The 14,528-nt window shown below is 41.9% G+C and overlaps 1 protein-coding gene across 3 annotated transcripts; it reads right to left on the reverse strand.

Annotated features, from left to right (window-relative positions):
• Window positions 1–249: 249 nt before the first annotated feature.
• C2H3orf38 (chromosome 2 C3orf38 homolog) lies at window positions 250–11,192 on the reverse strand. Of its 3 annotated transcripts, none has more exons than XR_003989362.2 (4): window positions 10,990–11,179; window positions 8,726–8,946; window positions 3,845–4,532; window positions 250–3,646 (listed from the first exon to the last, which is right to left on the reverse strand). XR_003989362.2 is itself a non-coding variant. In XM_030471528.2 (4 exons), exons 1-4 carry the CDS (start codon window positions 11,120–11,122, stop codon window positions 2,858–2,860), a joined length of 591 nt encoding a protein of 196 aa, XP_030327388.1. In that variant the 5' UTR covers window positions 11,123–11,179; the 3' UTR covers window positions 250–2,857. The 3 variants fall into 3 exon arrangements, 2 of the variants coding, with proteins under 2 accessions (XP_030327388.1, XP_030327387.1); XM_030471528.2 differs by having other exon boundaries at window positions 250–2,878; window positions 4,317–4,532; XM_030471527.1 differs by having other exon boundaries at window positions 250–4,532; window positions 10,990–11,192.
• Window positions 11,193–14,528: the final 3,336 nt, after the last annotated feature.

Genomic DNA, 14,528 nt, shown 5'->3' on the forward strand with positions numbered 1-14,528 from the left:
GCAAAAAAGTACAACCTAGCAAGTATTTTGATGGAAACCTAGTCATCAGCCTTAAAATTTCTTCCTTGGATTACTAAGCCAGCAGGACATAGATGAAGCATATTAGACACTTATTACAAATTCCTAAATACACTTATCATAGAATCATAGGACAGTTTGGCTCAGAAGGGACCTTCAAAGGTCATCTAGTCCAATCGCCCTGCAAGGAGCAGGGACATCTTCAACTTAATTTCATGTGGGAAGCGGACACACAAAGAAAATACATTTATTTCATGACTATTACAAGCTTGGTAAAATAACATGTGGTAGAGCACTGCTGGATACTTACAGCACCAACATAAGTCAGAATTCATCTAATGCTCTGTGGAAGGTCTCCTTGTGATTGCTTTTCTTCTGCATAAGGAGAGTAAGCACAGCCAAAGCAATACAGTGTAGCCTGCAGTAAGGTAGCTGGCCTGCATGCCCACAGAAGTTCTGCTCACATATTGCTTTAAGATATTCAAGCTTCTTACTTCAGAAAAGCATCTGGTGTGGCTGATTGGAATGGATGGTCACTATTTCCACTGTTGAACATTTATACAAGTCAGAAAGTTCTGCTTGCTTTGTTGCAAGTCAGTATTTTGCTTACTATCGAATTACTTTCCAGAGATAGAAAAATAGAAACCTAGCATTTCAGCTTAAGCAGTAGTGATAGACATAAGAAAATGTACTGAAAATATTTGTCTTGAGCCTTGATTAAATAGTGATAGAGGAAAACTGATGAAAACCGTTTTATAAAAGCTTTTTTTTTTTATCTACTAAATGCAACTACAATGGCCATTGTTTCCAAGGGTAAACCAACTAGAATTTATTTCAATTCTGAACAGTAACACCTAGAGGGAGTGATGAAATCACTTCTGTAAAGATTTCAAGTTTTTTTTGGCTGTACTCCATTTAAACAAGTCCTAACTACTCCCTTAAAGTCAAGGCTAAGCTAAAAGTACCTTCTCAAATGTACCCTGCAGTTAGTGTTTTTCTATTCTTAAAAAAAATAAATTCTGAATGTGACAATGATTTGAACGTAATTCAATTTTGAATTCTCAACTCCCAGTAAGGATACTTATTATAAACAATAATCAGAACACCAGAAAAAATATCTGTGATATCCTTTGGTGCATTATTGCAGCTACAACCTCACAATTCTCACATGGCACAAAACAAACATGCTTCTACCTACACAAAATGTCAAGGAGCAGAAGCACCACCGCCTCTCTGCCTCCCCTGCAACCTGACTGCAAAGAGGTCAACGGGTGCTCACTGGTCCGGCAGCAGCTTTCGAAACCCAGTTCTGCATCCTTGCGAGGTGGAGAGCCTGAAGAACCATTACAGAACTGGAATCCTTTTTTCCAAGTGGAAATAAAATGCATTTAGAAGGGAAGAGTACGTTTTAGAAAGAGGGAATGCAGACCTGTGAGAAAAAGAGGAAGATGTATCACAGGATAAAGAGTCACACCGGTTAATAACTGCAAAACCACAGTTACTCAGCATCAGCTGGCTGTCAGTGCCTCGCAAATATTCAGGTGGTGCGAGAGTAAAGAGCAGATACTGAACAGTTTCCTGCATTTTGCAGCAGCAGCCTGGGATAACTGCTGCTCATGAGCAGCCATCAACTGCTCATCAACTGCCGATACCAGCTGCTCTTTGGTAACTACAATTTGAAGTAACCCACAAGCACACATCAAAATTAGCTGCTGCAAAAATCAGTTATCATTCAGCAGCTAATGAGCACAGATTCTTAACAGCCTGATCAACTATGCAAGAGCAGCAATTGCACCAACAGGTCATCAGTACATCATACAGCACCTACTCCACTCCTCAACACTTACACAGAGGTCACAATGCTGTAACAATTCAATATTTTCTTGCATATTTTGTGTAGAAGAGCTGAAGGAGTAAGTCCAAGTTCATTAGGTACCAGCCTTATTAAAGGGTGATTTATCACAATGCTCCTTGTATTCATCAGCATTTTGACGTTATCAAGCATAAGCGTCTCGAATGTAAGAATTAACCAGGACTGCTATTTGATCACTTGCTTAATCTCGCAGAAACTCAAATGACCACCAAAAAAAGCCCCTAAATTCTCATCTCTGTTCCTCAAGCTGACGCTAGTTCTTGTGTGGCCAGCCTTCTTGGAGAGCTGCTCAGCCTGAACGGTTTCTGATAGTGAGCTAGGTTCCACTGGATCCGCCCCCATTCCCCCTTGTTCAGAGTTATCACAAGCATTAATGCTGATACAAGAAGGAAGCAAGACATGTGCTTGGATGGAGGAAGGGGAGCATCCGCACCACATCAGCTTAAAGCAGTAATGAATACTACACCCTTAGTCATGCTCATATTTAACACACTGACTAAAGCAATAGCTATGCTGCCAGTTATGAAGTACAGTTCTGCCAAATGTATTTTGTTGAATTACAGACTGTCACACTGAATGTTGAAAAGGTACCCACACAGGCCTTTAGGGAGGCTTTTGTCCTCACCTGAAGAGGAATGCAGTTCTCAACATATGAGGAAACTGCTTCTTCCAAATTTTTAATTTGGGTTGATTTTTCTTTATTATACATCAGTAGCTGAAGAAGCCACAACTCAACTGTTTATTGGGAAAGAACATTCCAACACATGTATTTGAACTTTTGCTCAGAAAAGAAATAATTTTAGGTATTCTTAACCCCAGATCCAGACTGATCAAAAACATCAGTTCTGTGCATACCTGAATCTTCTTGTTTCCCTTCACCCACCCGTACTTTTACCATCTGTCCTCTTTGACAAACACGGGAACAGTTCGTTTGGTTTTGATACGCTACAGGGAATGTTTCCATTTTCACAACTTGTACTGGTGAAGCTGTAAAACAAAACTCACAGACAATTCAAGCAAGCTGTGAAAAAAGAAGTTTCATCTCATTTTACCTCTAACCCCTTATAAATAAAGTAAAAAATTAAAGTTCTACAATGGCAATAATGTCAGTTATTAACTAGTAATTGGATTATTTATATTGCCTGTCATTGTAACAGCCCAGTGTTAACAAACTGACCTCTAATCAATGTAATAAAGCAGCTCTGAGCAAATAAAACTCTTATTTTGAGAAAATATACAAAAATCACAGCTATTATATTAAAAACTCTGTTGTAAGCATATACAAAATAATTATCAACACATTTGGTTCATACAGTGCTGCTTTAAGTCATGAAATCAACTACTTGATCCAAGCAAATCAGTGCTAGGAATGGATGCAGGGACAACCCTCTCAAGTTTGTCTGCTTGGGGTCACAGACAGAATAATAGAGTTTGTCTGTATTCACTACAAAGTTGGAACCATAAGGTAAAAGGAAAGGAAGCTGTTAATGCAAAGAATCAAACAAACAAACAAACAACTTTCCCTGCAGTATCCCATTAAGCTATTTCTGTTTTTCTGTGACAGGACCACATTTAGAACACAAATGGCAGCAATCTCCATTCACACTATTTTGTCTGTTCTCAATAAAAACTCCTAAAGCGCACATGGATTTCTTGGGACTCAGATGTCCCTTTAAACATTCACCAATCCCAATTCCAAAGGCCAGACACAATGACTTCCTGTTACAATTCAGGTTAAGAGTTTAAACTGGTGACCTGAAAAGAAGCAACCTGCAGCTTGTGAACCCCAAGTCATCTAGTTCATTACATAGTGCTGCAAACCCATATTTAAATATAACTATGTTTTGTAACCAAGAATAATCCATTCCTAAATGCAGTACAAAATTTAAAATAATACACTGCAGCATTTGGTAGCTCTTGAAAGGTGCGTAAAAGCATGACCTGTATTAATACTTTAGACTGTATCTCAGTTTGTCATCCAGCAAATTGGACTCAAAAAAGAGACAGCATCACATGGCTCCAACCACTCCTCCCTCACCCAGTCACTCAGTTGAGGAAAAATTGCTCAGAATTTCTGAGGTTCAAACACCATCAGTTCTTTCCCATCATACAGCTCTCGCAGTTGGTTTGACTCGTATTTTATGGAGGGTTTTTCAATTTGCATCCCAGGCTCCAGAGCATTCTGTCCAACTATTTTAAGACTCATAACTTTTATTTTCCAGGTATTCTCCCTAATGGGACAGCTAATGAGTCCAAAAATCTGTTCAAAGATACCCAAACAAGAGTTGCCTCTATGTACTGTGCCAGCCACTGCCACTAGCACTAACCCATGCGGAGACATGGCACATTTCAGTCCACTAGCATGCAAATTAGGGTTGAACAGAAGATATTCTTCTTTAACCAAGGAGAGCAGACGAAGGCTCACCATTTCTGCACCAACATATTCTTCCACGTTTTTTTCCAATGTGTTATAGGAGAACTTCATCTTGGCATCATCCCAAAAATGCTGTGGTCCCCATGTTTCTTCAGATTTTACTGCCAAGGGATGTTGAGAATTCAGGAGGTCAAAGAACCACTGACAGAATTCTTCTCCTAGATAATGAATATCATCTTGCAGTGACTTTTGGCTGTCTCCATGACTCTGCAATCAAGCACATTTTTTTTTCTTAGAACTATTTAGCTTTAACATGTGAGATTACTACTTAGAACAACATAAAATCATGTAAATACTTATTTTTAACATTCTAAGATTTCAAGTCTTCTTCAAGTGTTCTGAGACAGAGTGCCTGAAGAAAAACAACAAAGTAAAATCTTATTTAAGATCATCATTATCTTGTCTAGACAATCAGGGCAGGTTCTCTGAATTACAGTTAGCATAGTCCTTCGCTTTGTCTTGGTCTACAATTTATAAAGTAAGGGGAAAATCCTGGTTCTACTGTAAAAAGGCAGAGGAAGGATTTTTGAACAACTTCTGTGAGACCAGGATTCTCACACTGAGAGACAAAATTTCTGCTGAGTAAAAAGTGCCTGGGTTAGTAACTTTTCACTGGCCTTTACGTTTCCAAAGGAAGGTTACAGAAAAACAAGGATACAGACCCAACCTGAAAGGCTAATCTCATATTAAGGCATGTCAATTTACTAAAAAGTGTTTATAAATAAGTATTTATGTTGTCATATTTTTCTTGTTCCATGTTGCCTTAAATATCTTCTTTTTGTTACCTTTTAATTTGGTAAATTATGTTGGGTTTGGCATCTTCATATAGCTGATAAATAAAATAGTACTGATTGGGAAGTCCCCTTTTGAATATCCACATCCAAATACCTGAAGCTGACCTAATACTTCTGATTTATGGGGGTATTTTACCTATGTTGGTGGAACACGCTAACAAAATGCACAACTAATTCAGGAGGTCCTGAAAGTCAAAGAATTAATGTATTCCAGATTTTTTTCTCCACCAGATCATATGCGTGAATTTAACCCTGCTTGGCAGCAAGACTGCCAAAAATCATCCAAAAGGTGCTTGGTCACTTTCATGAGTGGTGTTTGTAGTTTTCACCATATTTCTAATAGGAAAAGAGCCCAAACCAAAGAAAACCGTAACTTACGTTACGTTTGCTGCTCCAAAATAGACAGAAGTCATGGGGTATCTCAGTTACTTTTTTAATTGTACAACTGGTCACTTGTACAGACTGAGACAATATGACATTGGGATAGAAGGGCTGTGGGGTTTTCACACAGCAGCATAGGCTAACCCTGGGAATAAAGGCACCTCCGTTCAGCCTGTCAGAAAATCCATCCCTCAGACTGTCATAAAATCCTTTGTTCAACACTGAATCTGTTGAGAAAGTATTTTTAAGTAGTGAGACAAGGTAAACATCCTAGCAGACAGCCAAACCTTCAAAGAATAATTTGAAAAGGCTCAGTCAAAAGTTCTTGTCTTGTCTAGAAGCCTCTGAGAAAAATGAGCCAGTGAAAAGAAGCATGACACTACTCAAAACACATCTTCCGCCAGTTCACCATTGGTCATGGACAAGCACTTGTGCCCTTTTTCCCCTTATTTTACAGAAAATGACACATACATGCTAATATATATCTAAGATGCAGGGGGATAATAAATACTTCAAAATAATACTTAACAGTGGGTTGCTGAGACTGACAAGAGAGTGGTGGGTATAAAGTTTTGAAGCTGAATTCACAGTAAGTGGTAAAAGCAAGTATGGGTGTGGAACCAATGGTCATGTAGTTAAAAACTTATGAGAAGAGGGTGACAAACCACACCAAGTGTTGTATCACTAGATATGTACTCCAACAAAGCACACAGTAATTTTTTAGACACTATTATGGGTCAAGCTAAGAAATTAAAAAAAAAAAAAAGTAACAAAATCTATTCCCTGCAGTTGAATTCTTGGTGTGCCTGTAACTATGTGTAATAGAAAAGCAAAAGTTAAGCACAAATATTTAGGAAAGAAGGTGCCTAGCAATTAGATATTTGTTGCTGCATTGCTTCAGCCAAGACTTGCAGAGCTAAGCCAACCCCCTGGCTTAGGGCTAGAGATCACAGACACCAATATGGAGGATGATCAAATAGCGTTTTATTGAACAACAGCAAGCATTATAAACCTTCTGCCACGCGGAAGTACCTATGCTGATCCAATCAGAAGGCAGGTTAACAATTTTTGCCTTTTATGGTATCGCCAGGCCTTACCCTACAATTCCCCCTCTCCATGCTATGGGGGCTCGTAACAAGGCATATACCTGCCTGCGATGTCCTTCATTAAAAGGCACTCGTAACCGTCGTCTAAATACAAGCAAAATACGGCTTGCTTTAAAAGCGTGTGATAACAAGCCTGCTAAAATAAACTCGAGGCCTATCTGTGCCCGACTAAAACGCATCCTGATAACAATGAAACAACACAACAATAACGCTATTGGCTATTAGACATATCGGGGGAGGGGCTCTCTCTTTCCGTACAGCGCGATATCTTCCGGCCGCCAGACCTTAACTACCTACAGATATTTAAGGTTTTTAAGTTGATAGTAAAACACCCATTTGGTTTAGAGGACGCTTCTTTCTAAAGGAAGCATCACTGTAAGAGGCAAAAATTGGATGCCCAAGTAACAGTTCTGTGAGCCTATGTAATATGTACATATGTAGTTTGTTTATCCTCTTCTTTCTCCTACAACAGCTAAGACTTCTACTTACGAAAAATAACCCAAACTTTCCAATGTAAAGATACATGACCTCCAACTGCAAGGTGACATGTTTTTTTGAACAAGAACTAAATGTACAGTTACTTTGTTGGGCTTCTCAGTATTTGCAACTTGACGGCAAATTGATTTACTTGTTAGAAGTACATCAAATGTAAAGTTTGCTAACACTGAAGTCGAGAAAGTATTAAAATGAATATGCTTAAAGTAAGAATTAAATAATTAAGTATGGAAAGTTGGAGATTTTTATATGGAAATGCTGTATTTGTTTCACAATAAACTGTAATTTATTCCTAATTCTGTTACACAGGTTCATGATACCCATCTCTTCAAAATGGTGAGGGCCACAAGAATTAAGAGGAAAAAAAGGCAAAGAAAGATGTATGTGACAAATAAACCAGCTGAATTTCTCATTCTCTGTGAATGTGTTTTAAGTATTTTGGAGAACTTAATTTACTTACCTTCAATCATAAAACTTTGCTATGGGGTAATGGAATGGAAGTGCTCTTGCAAGAACAGCATTTTATTTATTTATTTATTTTTATTTCCGAAGTATGCAAACGAAAAGTTGTTTTGAAAATAATTCTCAGCTACATCATAATTCTCAGCAGGTAATCCCTGAGAGAAAGCTTATTGCAATAGGTTATCAACAGCTACAGAGCTCTAACAGTCCAGCTGGTGGGGCTGTTGCCCATTAGGTCGCTGAAGTATAACACTTGAAAGAGCAAGGTGGTTATTTAGAACTACCTGGTGAAGATCCAAGACAAATAAAACATTGGAAGTTAATTACACCCCAAGGATTTGCTAAATATCATAATTCTGAACTTCCAAATAACTTGCAGTTGCCAAAAAAAATAATAGTTGCACTGTATCAAGTGTTTCTAATATCAAGGGAAAAAAATTACATGGACCTGGCAGTGCCACAAACTTTACAACGGAAAACAGCCTGCAGGCAGTGCTACTTTGACTGCGCTGTCTCTAGAAGTAGATCAAGGCCACCTACAAAAAGCCAGTTTTCTCTCTATTCTCTTCCTCCCCTGCAAAATTTTAGTCCATAGCCTGCCAGATGTTTTTGCCCTATGATCCATCATCAACAGAATCTCTTTGCTCTGCTCTGGGAAGTGCCCTACCAGTGGTATTGCTAGAGGCTGGCATGGTTGGAGGATGACTGGAAACCCTGGATCTATACCAAAAGTTTTAAGATGATCAACCACATTAAGATAAAGACACGGGGCTACGCAGGTTTCTGCATTTTTAACACTGTTTTCAGTTGTCCTTGAATCCACAGAATTATGTGTGAATACACTATATTTTAGCTTACAGTACAACTTAAATATTAAAAGCATGGAGAAAACCCCACACATTAGAATTCAAATACACTAATATACTTTGCAAGACAGAGCAGAAGACTGCTTTGCAAGTGATACCTGGGCACAGACACCATTAAATGATGTAATTAAAACAAGAAAACAACTAAATCCAAACAAACCAAGAGTAAAGAGATTCAGTACCTTCCTAAATCCAAGTGAAGAGCCACATTTTGGATATACATTAGAACATTTACACTGGTTATCCTGCAAAAGCAATGCTAAGCATCCTCAGGTCTTTCGGAAAGCAGCACTCACCTCTGCTTGTGTTTTTCTCTCCTCTGATGCTGAGGCATGTGTTGACAAACGCCCGCTCCAGTACTGCTTTACATGATCAATGAGTACATGTTTCTCACAGGAAGGAGACACTGCAATTCCTTGTGTTGCCAAATACTTAAAAATTATTTCTCGATAGACTTTTTTGCGTTTCAAAAGTTCTTCTACACTTCGGCTGTAAAGCACAATGGCATGAATGGCTTCTGCAGGTAAAGAAATCCAAGTTAGCAGGGGCTTCTCTCACAATTAAAACACAAACCTATGCCATTTCTTAAACTCCTAACCACCTCCAAACACAGCACAAGACAAGCCTAAATGAAATGCAAAGACTTAAAAGTTTGTTTGCAAACTGAAACCTGACTTCATCATATTAGACACAGAGGATACCCAAAGACTTGGGAACATGTTTAAAAAACAGTGCTGTTTTTACTGAAGACTTTGCTACCTTGTAATCCCTACTGCCGGCATTGATGACTGCTTGGAATTTGTTATGTATTATTTCAGCTTGATGAAAAGGATGCAACTTTTTCTTCCAAATGAAATTACTAATATTCTTGAAGCATTTTCAAGCCGTTTAGAAACTTCAAGCGCTTCAAGAAGTATAAAGATTCTTACATACAATGCATTCTACCTGTACTTCCACAAGACGCAGCTAGCCTTAACTCAAAATAAGTTAATTTAACATGATCATTTAGGGCTTTCTGGTTTTTGTCACCATACAGCATCTCCACTCAGCAAATGCTGAGCTTGGTTTCAGCCTCCATTGGAAAAGCTCTAGGATATTTCAAAAGAGGCCATCTGCCTGTCTTCTTGGAAGCAAGATTACACAGAGAAAGAAGGACCAGACAAATCTTTTACGGTTCTGTATATGGAATGTGGATCTTAATTTCTGCATCAAATGGGCAGTTCACATGATTTGGTCACAGAACACATTGTTATTTTGAAGAATAAGCTTCAAATAAGCTTATGAAGAATAAACTTCCTTGGCAAGCTTTCAAATGTTTCCTGCAAACAGAAAATTGACAGAAATGCAGACAGAGTGGTAACTAAAGTTATCTCTGATTCCTTGTATACTGAACAAGAAATCTATTTCCAGAAGTTTGGGGTTTTTCAAACAACACATAGTAATTTGTGAAAGCGAGGTTCCATCTAGGTTGCTGAAGATTGACAGAAATGGAATTAAATCTGTTTTATTTCCACACTCATATAATTACTACTTCCAGGTTCGTAAGAAAATGAAACACATCGGAGCACAATGACACTGCATTGAAATGTAACATTCAAAAGAATTCAGCTACAAGGCTCTGTGGCAAAATTAGGAAACACAACAAACTTAAATTCACTTTTAAAGTAGTTGTGGTAGCTAGTTCTCACCTGAAATGAGGCTAGGTATTTATCATGTTACCTATAAAAATTCTTACATTTAAACAAGAAGAGACTAATAGCTGGAGTTATAAAACAAACAAACACACCTTAAAAACTTTTAATTTAACCTACAACCATTGCAAAAAGTAGATTTAAAAAGCAAGAATAAAAACCACAGGCATAAAATCTTTTTAAGAAATGTGTTTTGCAAATCTTAGAGGTCGGAGTTGTATCACATGAAACATAGCAAGGGGTTTGGATAAGTGTATTTCAGGGCAGTATACTGAGACACCTCAGGTAACTCGAAAAAGTTTTACAAACCAAATCTCAACATCTACAAAGCGATGGGGGGTGGTCACACCTGAAAGTGCTCCGTTCTACAAAGAAATAAGCTTAAGATTAGGTTTGTGTTTTACCCTTTCAAAACCTGAAAGCAAACTCCATTAACGTCAACAGCAAGAGCCACTTGAGTTTTCAGCACGATTTTAAACACTATCAGGGCGTAGCAAGGGCACAGCAGTGCTCGAAGCTCACCCCAGGGGCAGGGAGAGGATGCCTAAGAGGCAAAAATAAGTGCTTGAGATCTGCAAGTCTGCTACAAACACTAGCAGCCGCCCGTCCCCCGGCCACAACCACCTCCCAGCAGCCAGACCCCGGTGCTGGGAGATCCGGATGCGCGCGCCGGCCGCTGCAGGAAAAGGCTCCCAACAGCTACAACCAACCAAACGCGCTTCCCCACAGCTCCGCACGGGGACGGGGCGCTGAGAACCCCCCGGCAGCTCAGCACACCGGCCGCGGCCCCCGGGCGGGCGAGGCGCTGCGGCGGCTGGTCCGGGAAGGCCGCGGCCGGAGCCACCGCTGCGGGCGCGGGCTGCGCGCACCTTGCCGGCTCTCAGGGTGCACCATGCGGTTGGTGACGGTGTCGGTCAGCGCCAGCAGCTCCTCGGTCTCCAGCAGCTCCAGGAGCTGGCGGCACCCGGCCACCTCCCGCTCGCTCAGCCCCAGCGACGCCATGGCCGGGCCCGGCCCGGCGGAACCGGGGTGAAGCGCCGCCGCTTCCCCAAGTGAAGCCCTAGCAACGGCAACTTCCTGTACCCTTCCATAAGCAGCCCCCGGTGCCACCCAGAGGCGCCGGGTGGAAACAGCGGCTGCCGCTGAGGTTCCGGCCGGGAGCCGGCGCTGGGGGCAGTGACCGAGCCCCGCCGGCTGGTCGAGGGCTGCTGTCCGCGGAGAGCAAGGGCGAGGGTAGCCCACCCGGTAGCCCACAGGGGGAGGAAAGCCACAGGGAAGGCCGATAGTATCCTGGGGTGCATCGGGAGGAGTGTGGCAGCAGGACGAGAGAGGTGAGCCTCCCCCTCTGCTGACCCTGGAGTGCTGTGTCCAGTGCCGGGCTCCTCGGTACAAGACAAGGAGCTACTGGAGAGGGTCCAGCGGAGGCCACAAGGATGATCAGGGGTCGGCAGCATCTCTCCTATGAGGAGGGATTGCGGGAGCTGACCCTGGTTAGTCTGGAGGAGACTGAGAGGGGATCTCGTTAATGCATATAAATACCTCAAAGGCAGGTGCCAGGAGGATGGTGCCAGGCTCCTTTCAGTGCTGCCCAGCGACGGGATGAGGAGCAGTGGCCATAAACTAAACCACAAAAAGTTTCACCTTAGGATGAGGAAGAACTTTATGTTGATGGTGTCAGAGCACTGAACAGGCTGCCCAGGGGGGTTGTGGAGTCTCCCTCTCTGGAGACATTCAAACCCACCTGGACACGTTCCTGTGTAACCTGCTCTAGGTGGCCCTGCCTCGGCAGAGGGGTTGGACTGGGTGATCTCCATAGGTCCCTCCCAAACGTGATGATTTTGTGATTACCCATCTCTTCCATCAGGTTGAGCAGTGAGCATGATAATTTTATCCCCGCCCCTGATAAGCCACTGGAGTATTGCCAGGAAGTGTCCAACCTGTCCTGCCCCAAGGCACTGGCCCCCTGGCCTGAGGTGACCACTAATCCTGCTCGCCTGCAAACGAGCAAAGGCAGCTGCTAAGGAGAACAGAAAGTGAATGTCCCACATGTGTTTAATGACGACTTTGTTGTTCATGCATTACCCACACATTCAGCCTGCTTGGAGATGGAGGCCTTCCACAAACAAGGCTCCTGGTGGGATCCAGCTGTGTGCAGCAGCCACTGTCAGATCCTTGGGAATGGCTCAGTGCTCCTGCTGAGGTCCAGGCAGATGCTCCTGGTGGAAACAACCTTTGGAAGTCTACTGAAAGGCCTCAAGCTGTGGTAATGTCTGCAGTAGTCGCTTCAGCTGTACTGGCGGATCTTTGGATACCTGAGATGCAGCCCCTAAGGTTTTGAGTAAGTCTTCCATTTGCAACGCAGGGACCCGTGTAAAGGACTGTTGTGGTTTAACCCCAGCTGGCAACCAAGCACCACTCAGCTGTTCGCTCACTCCCACTATCCTCAGGTGGGATGAGAAGACTCAGAAGGTTAAACCCGCAGGTTGAGATAAGAACAGTTTAATAACTGAAATTAAGTAAAATATAGCAATAATAGAAATAATAACAATATTGATAATAATATAGGGAACAACAAAAAAAGAAAGAAAAATTGAGAAAACCCAAGTGATGCACAATACAATTGCTCAGCACTCACTGACCAATACCCATCCTGTCCCTGAGCAGCAAAACAGAAGCTCCCAGCCAACTCCCCCCAGTTTATACACTGGCCATGACGTGCTGTGGTATGGAATACCCCTTTGGCCAGCTTGGGTCAGGTGTCCTGTCTCTGCTCCCTCCTGGCTTCATGTGCCCTTCCTCACTGGCACAGCATGGGAAACTGAAAAGTCCTTGATCGGAGTAAGTGCTACTTAGCAACAACTAAACCACCGGTGTGTTATCAACATTGTTCTCAGACTAAAACCAAAACACAGCACTGCACCAGCTACTGGGAAGAAAATAAACTAGCCCAGTTGAGACCAGGACAAGCTGTTGAACACCTTGGGAACTAACACCAAGCAAGTTACATGCGTCTGCAAGAGTGGGAAATACGACAGCACAGCCCAGCCCAGCCCAAGGAAATGAAGTTCTACAAGCCAAAGCTGCTTTTCTACAACATGCAAGGCTTGAGCCACTTGGCAGTATTTTTTCTGTGACAGGTGGAATAACGAGTGATGGTCACTTTATGGGTAGGGGAGAGAAAAATAAAAGGAGGGAAGTAACAGAAAAAGGGGAAAAAAAAAAAATAATCAGAGAATCACAGACTGATTTGGGTTGGAAAGGACCTTAAAGCTCATCCAGTTCCAACCCCCTGCCATGGGCAGGGACACCTTCCACTATAGCAGGTTGCTCCAAGCCCCTGTGTCCAACCTGGCCTTGAACACTGCCAGGGATGGGATGGCCACAGCTTCTCTGGGCACCCTGTGCCAGCGCCTCAGCACCCTCACAGGGAAGAATTTCTTCCTCATATCTAACCTAAATAGATAGACTTACAGGTAACGTATATAGTATTAAGGTATCTGACATGACTAGAACTAGTTATCGCAGAAAAAAACATGTTTCCAAGAAGAGAGCAGAAGCCTTTGTTGAGCTAAGGACCATAAGCCATGTGAGGGCTCGTTCTGAGAAAAATACAGGTGCAACAAGTGCTTGACCTTGCTGTGGCAGCAGAAACAGGCACTCTCATCAAACCCATACTTTAATATGGGTAGCATAAGGAGGCCATCTTTTGGTGCTAAAGCTGCCTGTGGTTTCAAAAATAGGAAGACCTAGATTCTTCAAGGACACGCAGACTGTCAAAGACAGGAGTTAAAATTACTGGTGATGCTTTTGCACAACCAACTGAAAACTTCTTTATGGTAGGCTCTGTTCAGATGTGTAATAACAAGTGCCTGCCCTCAAGATCTTGTAAACCTAAGATAGAACATGTACATGAACAGAGAACACATTCCTACCCCATCCTACTATGCATACGTTTTAGATGATTGTTTCCTCTTACTGTCCATGCGGATCTCCCAGGCTTGTCAGGAGGAAAACCAACACACATTCAATTAGAGCAATAGCTATTCTCTTGAGCTATAGCAATGAATGTAACATATACCAGAAACAGCTGAAACTATTTTGCCCATGAATTTTAAGTCCAACTTTAAGATAAAAATTCAGTCCTAAAGCATCTGGAAAGATTCAACACAATAACGCGTACTGTCTGCTGTGCCAAATTTCCCCTCATGTCTATACTGATTTAACATTCTTTCTGCAGTTAGAGCAACGTATAACAGCTTCTACTGACAAGATCAGCTGCACGTATAAAATGAGTGGCCTTGCCATAGAACTATTACACATTCTTTAAGACTAGTTACTTGCACGCTCTTCATGTAGAAGAAAGACCTACCACCACAATATGCAGTGCAGTATCCTGCATATCCATATT

Source organism: Strigops habroptila, chromosome 2 (genome assembly GCF_004027225.2).
Source record: "Strigops habroptila isolate Jane chromosome 2, bStrHab1.2.pri, whole genome shotgun sequence".
Lineage (NCBI taxonomy): Eukaryota > Metazoa > Chordata > Aves > Psittaciformes > Psittacidae > Strigops > Strigops habroptila.